Source organism: Brachyhypopomus gauderio, unplaced genomic scaffold, assembly GCF_052324685.1.
Source record: "Brachyhypopomus gauderio isolate BG-103 unplaced genomic scaffold, BGAUD_0.2 sc64, whole genome shotgun sequence".
NCBI classification, from domain to species: domain Eukaryota; kingdom Metazoa; phylum Chordata; class Actinopteri; order Gymnotiformes; family Hypopomidae; genus Brachyhypopomus; species Brachyhypopomus gauderio.
Genome location: NW_027506885.1, coordinates 179212 through 198303, shown reverse-complemented (window position 1 = coordinate 198303; position 19092 = coordinate 179212). Strand labels below are relative to the sequence as shown.

General features: G+C 47.1%; 1 protein-coding gene across 1 annotated transcript; it reads right to left on the bottom strand.

Annotated features, from left to right (window-relative positions):
• Window positions 1-11403: 11403 nt before the first annotated feature.
• gtf3c4 (general transcription factor IIIC, polypeptide 4) lies at window positions 11404-18573 on the bottom strand. Its single transcript, XM_076988852.1, is given in 6 exon segments — window positions 11404-13517; window positions 14613-14701; window positions 15362-15492; window positions 16328-16525; window positions 16527-18086; window positions 18254-18573. Coding segments are annotated over 6 exon segments (2349 nt in total). The 5' UTR covers window positions 18560-18573; the 3' UTR covers window positions 11404-13452.
• Between the last annotated feature and the right edge of the window lie 519 nt (window positions 18574-19092).

The window sequence follows — 19092 nt, the reverse complement described above, 5'->3', positions numbered from 1 at the left end:
CCTCCACACTGTCACACCACACTAACCCCTCCATCCTCCACACTATTACCCCACACTAACCCCTCCATCCTCCACACTGTCACACCACACTAACCCCTCCATCCTCTACTGTGAAACACTCTAACTCTAACCTCATGCTGTTTGTTCCTTCTTGTCTTTTTAAACATGAAATGCCGTCTGTGGTATATTTCCCTTGGGTTAGCGTTAATTTTCCCTTGGGTTAGGTAAGCATACTGTACTGAATACTGTATGCATGTGTTTCCAGGGTGTTATGTGTGAGCTTGGGTGTGTGGATATATGAGTTTTGGTGTGTGTGTGTGTGTGTGTGTGTGTGTGTGTGTGTGTGTGTGTGTGTGTGTGTGTGTGTGGAGCAGGAGAAGGGAAATCGGTATGGAGAGGTCTGAGTGGGCCCGTGGAGTGGAGCGAGGGATCTGATGAGCTGTCTGTCTGTCTGCATGTCGTCCTGTCAGCTCTCGTTTATCCTCCATTGTGCTCCTTTTTTCCTCCTGTCTGCCTCTTCCACGTGTCTAACCCTCCATCATAACAGACCTCACCTGAAAGGATAGGAAAGACAGTACAAAGCAACAGGCGTTCCACCGCTCACGCTGGCTGACTGAGCTCCATTTTATCCTCCGCTGTGAGACACAGTAGACAATAATACTGATTTACTAAACACCGACAAGTTTACAGAGATACTTTAATGGCTCCGGGTGAGTTCACTTCACTTTTTAATGCGCTTTGTATGGTTGGGGCGTCTGATCTAAGGCGTCTGACTTCTAAACAACGAAACTCGAGCAAATGCAGTCGTTGCAGCAGCGGGCTCACCGCTGCACGCTTCCCCAGTAGGGGGCGGTGTGGAACCCAGCAGTGGATGTTGATTTATGTATCTCTGTTGGCATTAAAGCGCTGTACACCTGATAAAGGCGATGTCAGGTGGGCTCTGGCAGCCTCAGAGGAAGCCGAGTTTGCGCGATTTGGCTCCTGCGCCGGCTGAACAAGGAGCGTCTGCCGCAACTTTGAAGTTTTGACAGACGGAAGTCTCTGAACATCCCTTAATCTTCCCTTTCCGCCGACAGAACACGCGGCGGGTTCTGAGAGAGCACCCGCGCTGTTTGCTTCCGCTTCTTAATGACACAAACCATTCACCCAGCACACATGACAGCATTTCATCTGGCGCTAATGCGTGCCGGCTGACGCCTTCAAACGCTCCAGCCCTTCCTCTCCTCTCCTTCCTCTCAAACGCGTGAGAAAGCGCGAGCGCACGCGCGGCGAGAAGACGGGGCCCTTCAGCGCGCGCTGATGGCTTCTCGCATGTTGCATGCGCTTTTTTGATCGCGTTTTAGTGTTTTTTTTTTTTTTTTTTTTGTTAGCGATGTGCAGAAACACACAGGGAAACCGTCGTGTGTGATGCGCAGAAGATCAGATCAATAGATCGCTACTGTACACGGCTGCTTCTTGCCTGAGATGATTGGCCTGCAGCAGACATTGACAAGATGCATGTTTGCTGTGCCTTTTAAGTGCCGTCGTCAATATGGATTAGCGCCATAGGCAAAACAAAGCAGGATTAGTGTTTTTAAAAATATATTTTTTAGGAGAAATGAGAGCTCCTTTGGTAGGTAATCAGTCTGTCGTACTGCTTTAGAGACTTGCCTTAAGTCTCTTTCAATGGACTTCATAACACAACTCTTCTGGATTGGAGTGGATCTCGGGCAAAACCCAGATGCAAAAAAGACAAGGTCCAAAGCGCCACCACCAATTGCCCAGATGACAAGGTCAGTGCATGGTTCTCGACCATAGCTCCAGTGCTCCTTGACACCCCCCCCCCCCCCTTCTGAGCAGTGGTGCCCCATTAGACCTGCATAATACAGTACAAATTCAATAATTCACCCAGTGTGCTGCATTGCTCCCCAGCCTTACACAGAGGGTAGAGGGTTCTGTGTTGTTTAATGTATATGCAAGTCTTGGCCAGTCACAGAAAGGAACAGAATCTCTGCTGTGGTTTCTGCATCCCTTCAGTGTTTTACAGCTACAAACTAATGACTGAAATCCAACTGACTGTTTTGCCATTTTCTCATTATTGATCCTCGACTCTCTCTCTCTCTCTCTCTCTCTCTCTTGCTCTCACTCTGCTCTCGTCTCTCCGTGACTGCTGGTGAAGCGTGGTGAAGCGTGGTGTAGTTGAGGAATTGGCCCGGAGCGTTGGAGAGTTGCGGGGTGGTGGACTGGTAGTGGATGAGCAGCTGGGCAGGACAGGGCGTCGGGGTTAATTACTCCATTACTGAGTGGCTCAGGCAGGAGCTGTTTAAACAGGACCCAGTCAGTAGGGGATTAGGCCTCATTACTCCAGCTAAATCTCCACCACCGACCCGTCCCCACTGCACCACACTGCCGCGGGCTTAGACGTGCCCGGGAATATTCATACGGCGGCCCGGAAGAGGGGTGGGAAGAGGGAGGAAGCAGAACTAGCAAACCCTAAATCTGAGGCTTAACTACTTTGGATCTGCAGCGTCGTAGCTCCTGGTCCGTGAGATTAACATCGCATCTCCCGTTGCAGCCAAGTTGCCCCCCGTTGCCCCCCGTCTCCACTCTCTCTCCAGCGCTGGTGTCGCCCGTCGGGCGGCCCCCGCGGCCCCCCCCGCGGCCCTGCGGGTGTCTGATGGCAGCGGCTGATAACGACTCCACTCTGGCCGATGAGCGCGGAGACCTGGGGAAATGGGGTCGAGTCTGTGTGTGTGAGGCGGCCGTGTTGGTCAGCGTGGCGCTGAGCTGGGGTTGCGTCTGCTTTGGGTCGGGGTGGTTTCTCTCTGCCCTCTCGGGGCCTGTTTGTTAACAACTTTATCTGATTGCATTGGGTCCCAGTACCGTTAGTGTGCTATAATGTTACGAACGTAGACTTGATGCTGTTTCAGAGCTCAGGAATATAGGAAAGTAGTACCTGAGGTGACCTTATATGAATCAGTAGATTCATAAGTGGTGTGGTCAGAAAATAGTGCAGAAGGCCAAAATTCCACCTGCTTGTCCTGGATTCAGTTTTTTATTCAGTACAATATGAAATCATGTTTGTGTTCAAGCTGTCTCCGAACAGTAGCTTAAGTAGTTTTGTGTTTGGTAGGCTTAATTCATGAGGCGTCTCCAATGATTCAGTCCTGTTCTAACGAGCTGTGTTTGGACTCATCTTACAGTCTTTTAACAGGTCATGTGTATAAACGACTCCTCTCCTGGCCTTATTCAGCCATACTACTTCAGATGGTCCGTTGTATTCCTAAGGAAGGTTTGCCCTAGCTACCAACACACACAAGTAATCTCAAAAAAACACTATGTGAAGAGTGTGAAGTGGAGCAATTGTGTCTTTGGATCAGTCTAATTTTTGTACGTTTTCCTTCTCTCTCCTAAATATTTGGAGAAGATCATAAGCATTCAGCGGCTGTGCTGCTGGCGGAGATGGAATTTACCCAGCATACCACAGTTGTGTTCTATAATCTCAGAGAAACACGGGGTCACAGATGCATGGAACCGTGGACGCGGGGAAGAGCACGACGTCTCAGGAAAGGCTGTTAAACATTGCCAATAAAAATCCTATTAGGTATGAGAGAAAACGCTTGATTTCTGAGACCCGGGCTCCCCGATATGTGTGATCTAGCTCAAATCCGGGCCAGAGCTGCCATTATATAATTGAGGGAGTGGTGGGTTGGTGGGTTGGTGGGTGGGTGGGGGGGGGGGAAATCAATGGAAGCAGCTGGACGTGGCTTCCGTGAGCAGGGCCCCGCGTCTTTACCGAAAGTGTACGGATTCGATCGGCGTCTAGGATTGGCTTAGCTTCACTAGCCTAATCACACACTGCGCCGGTCGATGCTGGCCCTTGGCTGCTGGCACACACAGCATATGTTAACATTAGTTTTTCTCCCTCCTGCTTAAGAAAACGGCACCTGAGATCCTCGCCATTTAAAGGCAAAAAAAAAAAGAAAAGAAGAGAAACAAGGTTTGCATTAAAGATGGCCTGAGGTGAGTGTGAGATTCCTCGCCTGGCTGATGGAGGACGCTTGGGTGGCCAGTGGAGGAGAGAACTGAGACACCAAGGGTCTTCATTTTATTGACGATGTGCTGTAGAAACAGGAAGATTTAGAGGGGCTTGCCTGTTAAAATTCCCTGAGAGCCATGTGCACAAGCACACACACACACACACACACACACACACACCACACCCAAGAGTTTTCTAATACAGATGAAAACAGACTTGTATCGAGGGTGCTGGATTATTGGTTGCTGATATCTTCAGACATTTAAAATGTTCATATTAATTCTTATTTATCATCAAAATTGACCTTTCATTTCAAACTGGAATGATAATTTTGTTGCAGCTTAAACAACTTTCTCGAGGACGAGCTCGGGTCATGAAGAACTTTTATCTAGCGTGAACAACATGTTTGAAGAAGCAAGGTTTTATGTGCGTGCATGATTGCATTTTGTAATCCTCATGTATTTAAGGGCTGTGAGAAGGTGAATAAAGTAGAGTGAACAGTGACGCCACAGAAACTGTGTGCTCGTGTTTTTCACCGACACTACCCGAGCTCGTACACTGTCCTTACAGAGACACCCTGGTTGTTGCGACGGAGAATTTCCACGACATGAGAAATGTGCTCCTGATATCTAGCGTCATGAGGCTGAACTTGCAGCGTGCTTCTGTTCCAGGGTGTCAGAAGAGCTGAGCAGGTTCTGTTCAACTTCCTCCTTACTGGTGTTACAAGATCGCTTTAATTACAGCAAAACTTGATGTGTTTTCTTACACTTCTTGTCAGCCTGTGCTCATAAAGCAGGTACCGGTAATAACTTGTAACCTGGTAAGTGAGCCCCGCCCATGGGTCACATGACCTTCGGAGCCTTTGCAACTGACCTCAGTCCTGTTGTCCTGCAAAACTGGCACACATTTACAGATGAGGGAAGACGAGTTGAGCGCTGCCATGTTGGCTGGGCCCTTGGAATGGCCCAATTATGCCGTTAACAAGCCCCGGAATGAGAACTAATGGCTGGAGACCTCATTTGCATAGCATTAGCTTAATTGACAAGCAGGCCCAGGGCTGGGCGCCTATCATGAGTGCAAAGCTAAGCTAATGTTACTGACAGAGTGGCGATGGTCCAGCTGCCTTCTGCTTGACAGCTATATTAATTAACAGCTATAGTGTTACCCAGTAAATAAATATTTAGTAAATAAATACAAATGAATGGTGATGTACGTCACAGGAATTTTGTGAAGGAATCACTCAACTCACTCAATCACTCAAGGACAGGAGAAATTCACAGACATCAATTTTCTGCTGAATGCCGTCATCAACGTGGAGTAAACATTCATTTAATTGATTGATTTGGGTCCCTTTTTGGTCAGAGCACACCATCAGTGTATTTACTCTGAAATTACACTGTGTTAATTTTGCATTCTGAGTCCATGGTTCACAGTTTATATATATATATAAAGAAAAAGCCTGATTTCCCTGTCTTGAGAAGTCCACCTGGGTCTGGAAGCTGGCTTGCTCAGACGGGTCGGGCAGGATGCTCTTTTGTTATGTACAGAGCCGCTATTTGATCCTCGCGCAGCAAAAAGGAAAGAGAAAACCGTTCAGATAAACTCGCCTCATCAGATAATTGAAGATGCCGTTACTCCAGTTTCCCTCCTTTGCATAAGCGTCTGATCATCTTTCAGGAGCTGATCACAGACGGTACCGGGGTGTGCACCGTCCTCCGCTGCGTCCCACAGGCCTGCGAGCCTTCACTGGCACTCTGGTCAGAGGCCTGACGGCGTCTGCCCGTCGCCACTGTAACCTGGGCTGCAGAAATGATGGGGGAGCCACAGGGTAGCTCACTGTGCAGCTTTGATGGTGTTTATCGATTACTGCGGGGTGTGTATGTGGGGGAATCACTCCTTGCCTATAATTATGTTTTATGTCGTTCTAGATAGTCCAACAGTTTTGAGCTCACATTACATTGACAGTGTTGAAGGTAGGGCTTAGTCAGATTTCTCTACGTCTGTAGGCAATCTTTGCCTCATATTAATAGTGTAATCTCCACGAGTGTCTTGTCAAAGCGTGTGATGTCCAGCGGAGGAGGTCTTGTTCATTTTTAGTGGACCGATACGTTTGCCCGCAGTCGCCCTTTCTTGTAATTACAGGAGCAGCTTCTGATTGTCGTGCAGCAGTCTGCTGACCCTCTCCACCCTAACGAAGTGTGAGTGGGACTGAGTTGTGGGCTGGGGCCCCTCTCTCCTCTCCCACCTCCCTCTCTCTGCCACTCTTTAACTACACTCCACTTTGGCCAGCGCGCCACTTGTTACAGCCCCAACACGAGTTCAAACAATCAAAAGTGTTTGGATGCACTGAAATATGCATGGCTGCCCGTGACAGGCCGATAAAGCAGGCCCATTAGCCACGTAATCCTAGAGTACAGCGTGCATCCGTCAGGCTCACATGTCCTCCTCTCTCTCCATCGCTCTCTCTATCTTTCTCTCTCTCTCTCTCTGTATCTCTTTCCCGCACTTCTCTATTGCTATTAGTTAAATGTACTATGTGTGTCTGCTCGCCATCAAATCAAGTAACACTTCCTCTAATTGGCTTATAAATAAATCAGCAGAAGCCGCATTATAATTTCATCAGTGGTAAACATTGCAGGGGCAGTCAGTAAAGAATCCATCCCTCATTAATTTCTTAATTTGAGGAGATGGAACGGAGGGGATGAGAGAGAGAGAGAGAGAGAGAGAGAGAAGGAGAGAAAGGCAGGATGGAGAGAGAGAGAGGGAGAGAAAGGCAGGATGATAGAGAGAGAGGGAGAGAAAGGCAGGATGAGAGAGAGGGAGAGGGGATCGAATGAACGAACCAAACTTCTGTCACCTGAGGCGGAGGAAGAGGACGGTTGGGAGAAGAGCCACTGGGATGCTGGAGGTGCTCTTCTTAATAGATGTCAGATATTCGATCCTGGGGTTTTGTCAGAAGCTCTCGCAATGAATGTATGGCAGTAGACCGCCACCCCCCTGACTTCTCGCTCACATCCTTTTCTCTATTTTCTCTCCTTGTTTTTTTTTTTCTTTCCTAAAACCAACTTTATGAATATTTCATAACAAGATTCATAAATATTCATTCTAATAGGTTTGCATGGTAGTTATTACCAGAATTCTTTTTAAAAAACAAAAATACTCATTATAAATTCTTCATACTCTTCCTCTGAAGTAATCACATGCATGAAAACACAAACGTGTGCACACACACACACACACACTCTAAGTAATTTACACTACTGCTGTAGAAAATAGAGACAAATGGAAAATCCAGTGTGCTAAGTGTGTGTAACTCTAACAGAGTCAACTCTGAGTTTGGCTGTGTAACTGAGGCGAGGTCAGTTTCACTTTACTCACTTTGACCCTCTTGTCAGAGTGATTGAGTTGCAGGAAACATTTACGTTTTTAAGTACTTACCAGTATATAGATCTATTTATTTATTCATTGTTTATTTATTTACTTATTTATTTCTCCCTCCAAATAAAAATAAAAATAAAGTCAAGAACATTAAAGCTTTTTTATTGAGATTACAGAAACCTGGTTTGTGGAAGATGGAGAGAGAGAGGGTGTGTGTGTGTGTGTGTGTGTGTGTGTGTGTGAACCCATGTGACGGCTTGTTGGCAAATGTTTAGTGCCAACTTGGACTTGCGGTCACGTGTTTGCACACACACATTTGTAGTCTGAGACGTTTCCTAACTGGACTGGGACGTCCTACGCTGCTGCCTGGGCCCGGGGGCACGCACTAACCCGCCCTGGGAATAGCTGCGCGGCTGCGGTCTCCCATTGTCATGTCGTGTTAAGTCATGAGATCCAGCCTTTGTAACCCAATTGCATGTTTTTAAGTGAACTTCAGTCGTTTTGTGAAGCCCGTGTGCCGTGCAGTGCAGCCCAATGGTGACGCTTTCTGATCTCTGAAAAGCCGATATTAAAGCGGGCCCTCAAACGAATGACTTCCTCTTAGTGCTTCTGCTGGGATCCAGACATGAAAGGATCTACAAAGAGAGCCAGCGTCTTCCGGGGGGACGTGCTTCCCATATCGCGGGGAAACTCCGCCGTCTTCACGCAGACCTTCGCCATTCCGTCCGTGTTGGGCTGTGCCGAGAGATGCCGGCTCTCCGAGCCTGTGCAAACCTAGGTGATGAAATATCAGTTTACAGCCACGTCAGGGAGACTCGGAGGAGAGGGCTTCTGCTGAAACCTGATGAAATGTTGAGGAAGAAAACCCCTTCAGAACAATTGGCTACAAGAGACACGTTGCTTATTATCTCATCATAGTGTTTTCACTAAATTAACAAAGGGAGACCGCTACAAACGGACCAAAGCTTCACGAACTGTAGCCGTTAAACGTACTAACTTCCATTGCTTCGTGGTGACAGGAAGTTCAGGGTTTACTCTTATATGATTAGTCTACTCCATTTAACTTTAAAGAAGAACCTCGTTCTATTAAAATGTTGACGATGTTCACAGAAACACATGCAACAGTCACTTTAACAATTGTAGGAGTTACAGCCAGAGCCGGAGTGGCTAATCGGAAGATTCGGGAGGATTCCCGATGGGCCGGCTCATGTCAGTCTCTAGTTTGGGCCGATTGGGAGGGAAAAATAATTTTGGGCCGGAGAGCCAACTGCAGTTCTAGACCTGCAGTTTTAGACCTGCAGTTCTAGACGTGCTGTAGTTTTAGACATGCGCCACCTAGCGGCTCGGAATGTAGCTAACGACAGCCAACTGCAGTTCTAGACCAGCAGTTCCAATGCATGCCGTAGGCTCAGGGGCTTGTATATTGTAATAATCCATTGTATAAAGAGTTTATTTGTTAAATATGCCCATTGATTCTCAATTGTTTTAGCCAAATCTCTAACATTTGACAAGTTTTAAACGATAATGTACACCACATTTTGTATTTAAATAGAAGTAGTACGCCTCATTTTCCCTGTTCTTTTAGGGAGTTTGGATTAATTTTGTCATTTACACACACAGCTTGTCTCCTGAACATATTTTATTTTTAATTAAACTACTGGATTACTGGCATAGGCTATTTTATATTAAATCAGCAAAAATTGCATAATATCCGGATGCTTTCAGTGAGTAAGCATACGTTTCCAGAATGTTAGGAGTGATTTATTTTACTTGTATACCTTCATTGGCATGCAACTAGCAAATATTATGTGATACTTGGGGTTTTTCGCTCACACGCCACACATCCGATTTCTCACGCCGAAAAAAAATCTAGTTTATTTACCTCTCTCTCTCTCTATATATATATATATATATATATATGATTCAATGAGTTACCAGTTCGCTCTGGCGCAAACACTGGCGATCGATCGATCGATCGCTATATAATACTTAATTTTTGTCCATTTTACGTTCGCCACCCCCCCCCCCCCCCCCCGCAACAACTTACGTTCGCAGGACTAGCATTTCTCTCAAAGTCGAAGTAGCTATAAAGTAGCCATAAAGGTAGCCAGAGACACACTAACGCTAGCCAGATTCATCCTTCATGACATAAACATTGCGATAACACAAAAATGACCTTCAGACCGATCATATTTACATTTACATTTATGGCATTTAGCAGACTAAATATATGTCTATCATATATTAATATGCTCAATTGTATCAATATTCAGAACATAGTCTGGGTTCTTATGGGTTAATAATGATGGGGAAATGCTACTTTAGCTTGCTTACTACTTTTAGTATTAATAGTAGCGTAGTACGTGCTAATTTCCTTCCTTTAAGTTGTTTCAAATTTAATCAAAGCTACTAAATAGCCATAAAGGTAGCCAGAACTAATGAACTAAGACACACTAACGCTAGCCAGATTCATCACATAAACATTCATGACATAAACATTACGATAACCCAAAAATGACCTTCAGACATTATCATATATCTATCATATATTATTGCTGCTTATAAATATCATTCTTCCATCTGCTCCCGCGACATACTAAAACACTATCTGGATATTACGTTACATACATCTAAAACTACGGCACGTCTAGAACTGCAGGTCTAAAACTGCGGTTGGCTCTCCGGGTGTGCAATTGGATGATGTAGCCGTATTTGGGCATGAAACTCCCGGGCTGAAAAAGTGTCCCACTCCGGCCCTGGTTACAGCACTCGTTTACTGCTTTTTTCTAAGGTGAAAGTTACCTGGTGAGAATACCGTGACATGTTTTAACAGCCAACTAGTAAAACATTACATATATTCTGTGTTTGATGTATAACTATTATTCATTTATTTGTTGTCATCAACCTTGGGACATTTTCAGTAGTTCTTATTTAAGTCTAGTTGGCAGGAGAAATCAGACATTTCTAGGGTAGGGCCTTCAGGGCCCTTTTTTTTTTTGCAGATTAATAAAACCAATTTCTAACAAATTACATGTCACCTAGGTTCATCTATATATTTTAATATATGGACAAAACCTTTATACTTTATATAAATTACACACACACACACACACACACACACACACACACACACACACACACACACACACACACACACACACACACACACACACTCCCCTGACACTTCTGGAAGGCTGTGGTATGGTGTTGAGAAGTTGTTTAATTAATATGGTAGAAGAGTTCTTCCTCCACCCAATATGTGGGTCCACATTAGTTCCACCCGAGCGCCCCAACACCATTGAACAAGCAGTGTGCCTACTGACATCTCACCCCCACCTCTGCGCACACACACACACACACACTGGCCAGTCACGGGTCACTAGTGGTCTCCCAGAGGGGCCGTGTAGCTGTTAAAGTACTGTATTAAACAACCTGATTTGAGAATCTGTGGTTAAGGGGGAAAAAAATAAAGTGTCTGAAGTCGATGTACAGACAGACTTAATTACTGATGACAAGTTTGAGGGTACGCTTCTCCACGCAGCTCCTCAGGATTACAGAGGAAATGTATTCAGGCGGGTACGCACACAGAGGAGTGAATCCACGTCAGAACCTCCCCCCCCCCCCCACAGAACACTTCTTTATTGATGTCAGTCCTGCTGCTCCTCCCCTCCAGTGGAATCATGGATATTTGTTCATTATATAGTACGGGTTTTTGGCGATGCAGAGCGTGTTCAGACTATATTTCAAATTTAATAAACTCACGTGAAATTAAAGTGCCATATTTCTTATTTTTATATTTATGCAATGATCTTGAAAATAGTTATAGAACTATTTAGTTATGTGCAAGGTGATTCTTACTCTCTCTCACCTAAACTTACAGCAGTGCAATATTACTTAATATAAACACACAACTTTAAGTTTCTATATAAACTGTTTGCTCATTTACAATAAAAGAAAACCAAGTTAATATAATATGTAACCAACAGAAATACAACCAAGAGAAAATATTTCACTTTACAAAACCAAAATGGTAATCTTTATTTACAAGGTATAACATTATATGAACAAAACATTGTTATTAGTTATGTAGATAGCACACCACGATCGGGTGATGTGGTCACAGGGGTGCAGAGACGGCACAACGCCATAGTGTACCATAGTGTAACCCTTAGGAACCGTGGCAGTCAACGTTGTGTAACAAAGTTCATTCAGACCAAGCCAAAGGCTGTGTGAGATAGGATATCGTTTTGGTTCACATGGGTCCAGAAGATGATCGTCTGAGAATACATATACATCTACTTGTTACCTTTAATAAAAGTGAGTTAATCCAGGTGGTTAAAGCAGCTCGGTCCTGGACACAAACGTTATGAATATTGCATGAGAAGTAAGAGACATCTCCTTTTTGAAGTGTGGTGAGAGTGCACACACACACACATACACGCACACACACGCACACACACACACGCACACAGGTAGAGAGAGCGGAGCTGTAATTATTGCAGAAATGCTTTCTGACGGAGTGTTTGATTAAAGAGGTAGGAGGTTCCACCAAAACGCAGCTAACCCGTTCACCAGAACCAGTCTCCACCCATCAGAACAGTGCACACTCGCACCAAAACACAGCTAACCTGTTCACCAGAACCAGTCTCCGCCCATCAGACTAGCACACTCCCACACCAAAAAGATGAATTTACATTTGACAAAACAAACAGCATAAATTAGACAGCAGGAAAACAAAAAAAAGAATCTCATGTTTATGATTGTACATGTTTAGTGACAAGTAACGTCTGCATATTGACTAACGTGTGTATACTCTACATGGAAATCACAAATAATGTTCATCAATATTGGGAGAACCATACAAAACACAAATGGGGAAAATGACCAGATTCTTTTAAAGGTCATTCACAATTTTAAGCTAAAAACTGCTGTTGGGACAAATTCACAGCGACAGGCAACAGACCCGTTTGACGCTGTACTGAATGAATGTTCTGTGGTCCTGATGCTCTTTGATCAGCACGTGGATTACACACTGAAACATCTGTCAATCAAACGCCTCATGCATCACACTGCTAGTGAGAAAGACAGCACTGCTCCGGCGTGTCTGCAGGGTAAATTTAAGGCACCTTCCTGGGGGGGGGGGGGGGGGGGCAAAGACAGCGGGGTAGATGGGTGACACAGGGGGCAAGAGTGATCACAGGGGAGCCCACAGACCCAGGGTTCCTCAGCACGGTCTCCTGCCGCTAACCCCATGTTGGTGTGACAGGGGCTGGGCGTGGAGACACACAGGACACCCATGTGGTCTCGACCTCAATACTCCGGTGTATTTTCCCTACAGCCCACAAAAAAGAGGGTTAACTATATTTAACAATATGCACTCTACCACCACCCCCTCCTTAATTAAAACGAGAATCACATCTGTGGCTGGAATCTGTTCCTCATTACTCTGGAATCTCATTAGAGGCACACCCCTTGGGAAGGACTGAATCAGTCTTAAAGAACGCTTTACCTCTGTGTCTCTGCCCCCTTCTTCGTCGCCCCCTTCATACTTCTCTCTCTCTCATCTTCCTCTCTTTCCATCCAGCCTATATAAAGTCTCACACAGCAAGGGAGGCAGTGGATGGTGGAACTCTTAGCAAAGCCAATTAAGCGTCGGAAACAACACAGTGGTGCTCTAAGAGAGCATGCACGTCTCGGTTGGCAAAAATAATAATGATAATAAAAAAAAACGTAGTGTCATAGCAGCACAAGATCAATCCCTGGGACAACTGCAAAGGAGTTCTGCAGAGCAGGATGAGAGAGTCCTGGATGGTGAGTTGTGTTTGCACACACTGACCTCTGCACTACAGCAGTGGCCCAGAAAATGACAAAATTAAAATGTTTTAATACTCATGATGGGGCTTAGGGACAATGTAAGCTTATTATAACCAGCCCACTGAGTGCAAAAAAGGAAACAAAAAAGTAAAAAGTGAAGTATCTGTGGGAATCTCTGGGGGACGGGGAGTTTGGCACACCGGGGCACGAGGGCGACCTCAGTCCTCTTACGGTCCAGTGTGTCAGAGGAGTGGTGAGTCGCAGAAAGTGCACGGGCCCTGAAGGATCTTCTTCACCCAGTCGGGATCTATAAGGGAGGGGGGTGGGGGGGTATGGGAAATGGAAATCCAAGAGAGGCAATTAGGATGACGCAAGAACCCCCCCCCCCCCCCCATGTCGTGTCCCCCCCCCCAGTGGAGACCACCCTGCCGTCGAGATGGGTTATTCCACAATTGTGTTTCACTGTTGGTGCCGAGATGGGGTGGCTAGCCAGTGTAACCTTACATATGGGTTTCTTTAGGGAACCGAGTTTTAACGAGTCTCTTTGGGTTTGGTTGGGTTGCTGGGGCCATTATGTAGTTTAATTAAAAAAAAAGTTAAAATGCTGGTTTGAGGCTATGAAGGCTGAATGTTTGGGTCAGAGGTGTTACAGACTCAGATGTGTTGAAACTGAGGCTGGATAACATGGATCTGAACGTGGTTCTGGGATGATATGGATCTAAAATGCCATATTCCATACGTCAATTTGATTTTGAAAGTCCAGCATGACTGAAGCCTGGCACCTTCAGTTCAGAATATAAATCAATGAGTTCAAAAATGTACCTTTTGACAAAGTTAGCCAACATATAGCACAGCTATTAGAAGCAGGAAGAATATGTTGAATGTTCATAATCTTTAATTTTATTTAAATTAACCCATAATTAATTTAATGGGTTATAGCTAAATTTGTTTCCAAGATGAATAAATAATTCTCTCTCTCTGGCTGTGATGAACAATATTTAACACAACATATTCACATATTTAGCATTTTACATGTGTGGCCAAACTTTTGACCGGGACTACGTGTTTAACATTTTTAAACCTGGTTTCTCATTGGTTTCTGGGGTTATGGTTCGGTTCAGACCTACAGAACTATTAAATATAGGTTATAGTTTTTGTATTGTGTGTGTTGTATTGTGTGCTACTGGTATATTAGTGACAGTGTGTGAGGCATTAGTGCGAGTGTGTGTGTCTGTGCCAGACATTGTTAAGAGTGTGATTGTGCTGTGTGAAATTAGAGACAGCAGTGGAAAGTATGTATATGCTGTGTGGTATTAGAACGTGTGTGTGTGTGTGTGTGTGTGTGTGTGTGTGTGTGTGGACAGGCCGTTGAGTGGGGCTATGATAGAACAGCAGGGTTTACCCTCAGGCAGTGGCACTGAAGCTATACTGTCCTGCAGCAGACAGCGACGATACGTCACACTCTGACAGACCTGATATGACCGCACACACCTGAGAGAGAGAAGGGGGGGGGGTGGATGGAGCGAGACAGGGAGAGAGGAGGTGGAGGAGGGAGAGAGAGAGAGAGAGAGAGAGAGAGAGAGAGAGAGAGAGAGAGAGAGAGAGAGAGAGAGTGGGAGAGAAGCAGAATGCTGAGAAATACTCCAGGAAACATTCAGTCTTGTATTACACAGGCTGGACGGACAACAGTCCAGCCTGCACTTACCCATGGCCACCATTAGGGGCAGTAAACACTCTTCAGTTAGTCAACTTTGCTGTTGTGGTTATTTGACAGTTTATAATAATTCTTTTAATACAAACTAGTGTATGTTTTATATAAAAACGTGTTAATGGTCAGTTATAAAACCCCTGTGTTTCGTTAGTCTAGGTGTTCATTTGTCTTCACAATCTTTCAGTGAGAAATCACAATACTGTCCTGTCAATAATATCGCAAAAGGCATCGGTTTAGAAATGGGCGCCAGAATGTTTCAACCGTGTCCTGTGAGCGTGGTAACCATCCCTCGGTATTTCAGTGTGCTGTAAATACGTGATAACAGCATCACAGTATCAGATGGCGTCACCACGCAGGCCCGTCGGGAGTATGATGAACGAAGTGTGCACTACTGTAGTGTGCACGAGTGGAATGGGACTAGACCGCACGGTAAACCCTACCTGAGCCAGACGTGGCCCTTGCTGCAGACGGCCTGTTTCCGGTCGCTGAAGGGCAGAACCTCCTTGCACAGGCTGCAGTGCTCAGGGAACGTCTGCTTGTTCATCTTCTTCATTATGTGACCGATCAGGACCTGCAGAGACCAGGCACAAACCACCCACTGCTAGCCCACGCACGGTACAGGAGACGAGACCATCAAGTTATTTAAGGGGCGCCTTTATATATATATATATATCTCAATAGATATACTGGGCTTGAATCCTTTTTTGAGAGACTCTCTCCCTCGCCACACACTTCTCTGTTGTGTCTAACTTATTTCCCCAGAGTTTCCATGCATTACATTTTAATACCTTTCATGCAAACACGGTTGAAATGCACCACCGTCCTTAAACAAAAGCCCCATCTTACTATAATAGGTTCAAGCCTAACTCTGTTTGCAGTGTATCTACCCTTCTCTGCTTAGAACATCAGACATCAGGCCTGCGGTGCTTTATAGTACAAATCTAATGGCGGGGCTATATTTGACTCTAACCTTTATGCTAATGTGTGAGAGGATTATGCTTGCTATAATAACAATTCATAAATTACCACGCTAATGACATTAGTAATGTATGTGTATTATACAAGGCTGACTTCACATAATGAAGTCCAAAGAAGATGGGTTTAAAGAAATTGGGTTAAACCCAGGATTTCTACAATTTCTACAGTTCTAAATAGTAACTTCATTTAGAACTTAAAATTAGGCACGTTTTTTGGTCTTTGTTCATTCTGACATGTCTTCACATTTATAATTTCAGCAACAACTGCATCCCTGCAGTGTGAAAAGAAAGTTTAAATGTGAAAAGAGTAAAAGGTCGTGAATTTGTTTGTGTGTGTGTGCGTGCGTGCGAGTGAGAGAATTCTCCAATATTTGTGGTCGGTCTGAACATGTGTACCCTTGCAGTGCGAGCATCAGTGTGTGGCCTCACCTTGGCTGCCCTGTCCTCGTTGGTGGGGTCACTGGACAGGAAGTCACAGAGCCCTTTGGTGGGGATGCAGGTGTTCTCCGTGATGAGCGTGTGGAGGTACACCTCCCCCAGCACCCTCTTCATGTGCTCACGGGTCAGGTGGGACTCGGCCTCCTCCATCCAGGCCAGGATCTCGTTCATCTGCTCCTCGCTGGCCTCCCCGCCCGCCTCCTTCGCCCCGTGCTCCTCCGGGCCGCCGGCTTCTGGCTCCCCCGCGGCCTGATCGTCCTCCTCCTCCCCCCCCGCCCGCCTCCTCGTCGGCCAGGAAGGCCTTGGCGTCCTCGTGCGTGGGTCTCCAGCGGACCTCGGCGGGCGCCTTGCGCATGGACTGGTGAAGGATGCGTAGGAGAAAGAGCTTGAGGCGCCACAGGTAGACGCAGCCCGTGGTGGGCACCTTGTCGTCCAGCTCGTCCTGCAGGAAGGGCGGGACACGTTTGTCCCGCAGAACTCGCCAGCGCACCAGGTCCAGCAGGTCCGCCTGCCTGTAGAGGCTCCGCACCTGCGACTCCAGCAGCTCGGCCGCTGCCTCGTCCGGCGTCTTCAGCGTGACGAACTGCACCTGGTACTCCAGCGACACCGGGTGGAGCCCGTCGACCACGCCCTGGGTGGAGGCCAGCGCCAGGTAGGCGCCGTTGGGGCTGACGGAGATGCCGTGGACGCGCCTGCCCGCCACGCCCTCGGGCAGCGTGATCTCCTGCTGCTTGAAGACCACGGCCACGTCGGTGAAGACCGGCGTGAGCTTCTTGACGGTGCCGTCGAGGGAGCAGGTGAAGATGGAGCCTCCGCTCCGGCCGGTGGTCATGGAGGTGATGGGGGTGGAGTGCAGGCCGGTCACATGGGAGTTGTGAACGTTCAGCCCCGCCTTGGAGATGAGCAGCAGACACCAGAAGATGTAGGCGCCCCGAGCGGCCACCACCAGGCTGCAGTTGCACTTCTGGTGCGGGTGGAAGAGGGAGATGCAGCGTATGTTGTGGACGGGGATCTGGTCCGTCTCCTGCCACAGAACCACGGGCTGGCGCAGCGTGAAGTAACCCTTCACCGCCTTCAGGTTGACGGGCAGGATCTTGACCGGCCCCACCGAGCTGCCCACGATCAGACCGCTCATCCTCCGCCCACCGTGTTCGTACTCCCACCAGGCCAGCACGCTGGGCATCGTCACGCCGGACCGGATGGTGTTGCAGGACACCACAGAGCCCTTGCCCTGCACGGGCAGCCGGAACTGCCACACCACCAGGTCTCCGTTCTCCATCAGCACCGCCAGCAGCACCGTGCCCACGTCCTTGCATTCGTTGTTGCTCTGAACCTGCTGCGTGTTGCACAGACTGGACCACTCCATGCGCACGGGCGTCTGCATGCGGTACCGCCTCTGCAGCTCGCCCGGGTCGTCCAGCGAACCCGTGGGGGCGTCGCCGCTCTGCGTGCTGTAGTCCCTGGACCGTAGCATGTCCCCGTACATCTCGGTGAGGTCCAGGAGCGTGGTCCACTGCAGACGCTTGTGGCCGCTGTGGATGGTGAGGCGGTTGTCCAGCGTCAGACAGGCCAGCAGGCAGCGACCGCTCACGTCACAGCCCAGCGGGGACCAGCTGGTGTACTTCACACCACGCAGCGACCCGCCCTGGGGGTTCAGGACTCTGTCCATCAGAAACAGCTGCCTCGCCGCTGGGTCCGTACTGTTTTCACAGCTTTCTTTTGCTTTCTTCACTTTGTCCTCCGGGCCCACCTATTAACGGGAGATGTCGTTATACTAAAAACAGGAAAGTTAACCCTGGTGCTGACAAATACTGACAGAACTTCCAAACTACTCATATAATGTGTTAACACACACACACACACACACTAACAACACCACATGGGCCACATAAGCACAAGTCTAAGCCCCAGAATCACCTTGAGTTCACACGCGGAGTGCGGGACGGGGATGTGTGTGCGGTGCAGGACCAGATCCTGGCTGTATCCGTGCAGATCGCACACCAGCTCCATGAGGGACACGCTGCTGACGGTGGAGGCTGCCAGGCGGTGGTCCTCCGACCACGCCAGGGGCTCCAGACCGCTCACTGCACTTATCAACTTAATCACGGGTTCCCGTTTAACCACCGGCCCCAGATCCGCCCAAAAATCACCCCGCGACCTTGGTTCGTCCGCGGACGCGGCCTCTTCGCCGTCCGTGGCGCGGTTCGGTTCGGAAGCCGCCATTTTCCGTATGAAAATAAACCCCGTCTCCAGGAAGTGGCGGTAGCGGAAGAGGAGGGGCTTATAGAGTGACGTGTTTTTATTGTAGGGTTGCCATGTTTGCTACTTTTACACGGGGGGGATTTACCGTCGAGATGAGAACACACGATATTAAATGTGACGCGCGACGGATCGTGGCGAAAACTACCGTTCTGACGTGCGCGTTTAAAGTGATATTCGTAACATTCGTCAATATTTCAAACGAAATATATTTTCCTGTATTTTTAAACAAATATATGTTATCCGAAAATGTTCTATGTGTATTACCGCTTTTCTGGCAATAGTGCCTATAGTAATGGGTTGCAAGCATTTAAAAACGTGTTCTGCAGACAACTTAAGCAACAACTGCGACGACATGGTCTCTTTTTTTGTCATAAATTGTTAAACCAAAGTAGGGCGTTTTAAAACGTTTAAAGTCAGCAGGGCGTTTAATAATCGTTTTAAAAGCATAAAAACCCATAGGACCCTGTCATTTTTATTTCTTCATAATAAGACGT